The sequence below is a fragment of the Procambarus clarkii genome, chromosome 41 (genome assembly GCF_040958095.1).
Source record: "Procambarus clarkii isolate CNS0578487 chromosome 41, FALCON_Pclarkii_2.0, whole genome shotgun sequence".
Classification (NCBI taxonomy): Eukaryota; Metazoa; Arthropoda; class Malacostraca; order Decapoda; family Cambaridae; genus Procambarus; species Procambarus clarkii.
The window spans coordinates 25865105-25867484 of record NC_091190.1 but is presented as its reverse complement, the minus strand read 5'-3'; the positions used below and the strand labels follow the sequence as shown (position 1 = coordinate 25867484).

At 36.6% G+C, this 2380-nt stretch overlaps 1 protein-coding gene across 1 annotated transcript; it reads left to right on the top strand.

Moving 5' to 3' along the window:
* The first annotated feature begins 245 nt into the window (after nucleotides 1-245).
* On the top strand, nucleotides 246-1109 carry LOC123761003 (pro-resilin-like). The gene is made up of 4 exons (XM_045746813.2): nucleotides 246-287; nucleotides 492-572; nucleotides 689-826; nucleotides 932-1109. The coding sequence occupies exons 1-4, from the start codon at nucleotides 279-281 to the stop codon at nucleotides 1076-1078; spliced, it is 375 nt and encodes a 124-aa protein (XP_045602769.1). The 5' UTR covers nucleotides 246-278; the 3' UTR covers nucleotides 1079-1109.
* Nucleotides 1110-2380: the final 1271 nt, after the last annotated feature.

Below are 2380 nucleotides of genomic sequence, written 5' to 3'. Positions count from 1 at the left end.
TAGGGTATACTAAGACCACGCACTACATAACATCATAATAATTATACATAACATCATGTACATAACATATAACTGTACATAATATCATTATAATTATAGCACTTGACCACGATGCAGCTGTTGCTTGGAACATGGCAATGTTTTAAATCGTTAACCATTTTCCCGGAAGGAATGGGAAAGAGAAGCGTGATCCTGGCTATATAAGGTTGGCTCCCACACTGCTGACCATCACTCATTCCTCCGCCGCTCTACCAACACAACACCTCCTCCTCCTCAACATGTTTAAGGTAACTTGTTTTCACAAAAAGTGAAGTTTAGTGATATTTCTTCAAAATTGCCTTTTTAACTCGAATCTGAGATAATAGGCTATCTGAAATATAAAACGGAGATTGTTTGTGACGATATCTATGATTACCACGCACCATTAAACAACGAAAACATATACTTAATTGGGTAATTATTTAACATTATTTAGCTAAAAATTATACTAGCAGGTGGCCGCGATCTTGCTGACAGTGGGTGTGGCTTTGGCCTTTCCAACAGATCCCTACGGACAGCCTGTCTACAAGTCGGTAAGGATCAATTTTGAACATTTCCTGACCCTCAAAACATTAATCTGTTCATAAACAATATTCACTACTAAGGAAGATGTGCGGTGCTTGTAACTAATGCTGCTGCACATGTCCAGGAACCCATCCCATACAACTACGCCTACGGTGTCAAGGACGACTACGCTGGCACTGACTTCGGCCACAATGAGAACTCCGATGGGTCCACGGCGAAGGGCTCGTACAACGTTGTTCTCCCTGACGGCCGCATACAAACAGTAAGTTGTATTAATATGTTTAACTTTAACCAAATGGTAAAAAAATACATCATAAATTATCATAATTGGATATAATTGTAACTTTTCTGTTCTCTGTTCCACCAGGTGAACTACGTGGCTGACCACTACAACGGGTACCAGGCCCAGGTGAGCTACAAGGGCGAGGCCCAGTACCCACACCAGTACGGTCCAGCTGTCACCTTCAAGCCCCAGTACCAGCCCTCATACCAGCCTCAACCCTCATACCAATAAATGACGATGTAACAATACTTCTATACTTTAACCCCCTACTTCTGTAATTTTGTTCAATAAACTATACTTAAAAAAATTTAAACTAAAATTTACAATGACACCATGTTTTATAATATACTGAGCTATGAGAAAAGAAAAGAGGGAACTCGATCTCACCTCACACAAAGAAATATGGAGCAGGACAGACACGATAGTCAAGAACAGTTAAACGAAGACATAAAACCTAGAGACAAAATTTCCCAAAAATGTAAACAATAATTTCTGCCAAGAGTCGAAAATGAACAAAATGGATTTCTTGAATTAGTTGTAGATGCTAACTCAATACACAATTATTTGCAAATATTGTATGTTAAATGAGTGATGACGAGTAATCCACTGAACACCTACAACCAACACACACTTACAGACCCATGACAGACTACAACCTTGAGTGCAAGAGTGCGCAGCTTTACAATGCTATCGTATTAGTGACGTCACACATGGATGTTGGTCTGAAGACAACATGGCCGTCAGCTTTATAGCATTTTCCACATTTGTTTGTATTTTTTTATGTGACCTATTAAGTATTGCAACAATGTTACAAATTAATGCATACGGAATATAAAGAATTTAATACACCGAAGGAAAAATCACAAAACTAAACAATAAAACAAAATTATAATTTTTTAATGTCAAAAAAGACATTACGAACAATGAAGAGAAGAACAAATATATAACGCCTGTATAGAAGGCTGTAATATGTTATTATTTTAATTATAATGATCTTACACTGAAGGCTATAGTGTGCCTATAGTGTTAGACAACAATGCTCTATCTCTATACTACACTTTGTACATTAATCGCTCCATTTAAATAAATCACTGCCAATATCTGTTTCAAAACAAACAATTCTGAACGCCTAAAGCTCGTCACTGTACTCACCTAATATTCATGTATTAAAACTCGTTTTAATACATTACTGGAGCTCGGACAGAAAATTTTATCTTAAAATCTACACATGAAAAATGTTGTCGGAAATGGGTCTAATTCTGCACAGGATTTCAGTAAGAGAGCTAAGGCGCTGTTTAATGTACAAAATTGTTCCAATAAACATTATTTTGAGCTGTAAGAACACAGTATGAACTATAATTTGGAGAGAGTGTGCATGTAATATTTTTGTATACATTAGAGATGATCCAATATAATAGCTAATATTGTACATGTGTAAGGCCTGCTTTACACTCACAGTCATTTTGGATAACTTTATATAGACTGTTGGCTTAGACTGTATATATATGTATTAGCCAGTCTATATAAAGACTG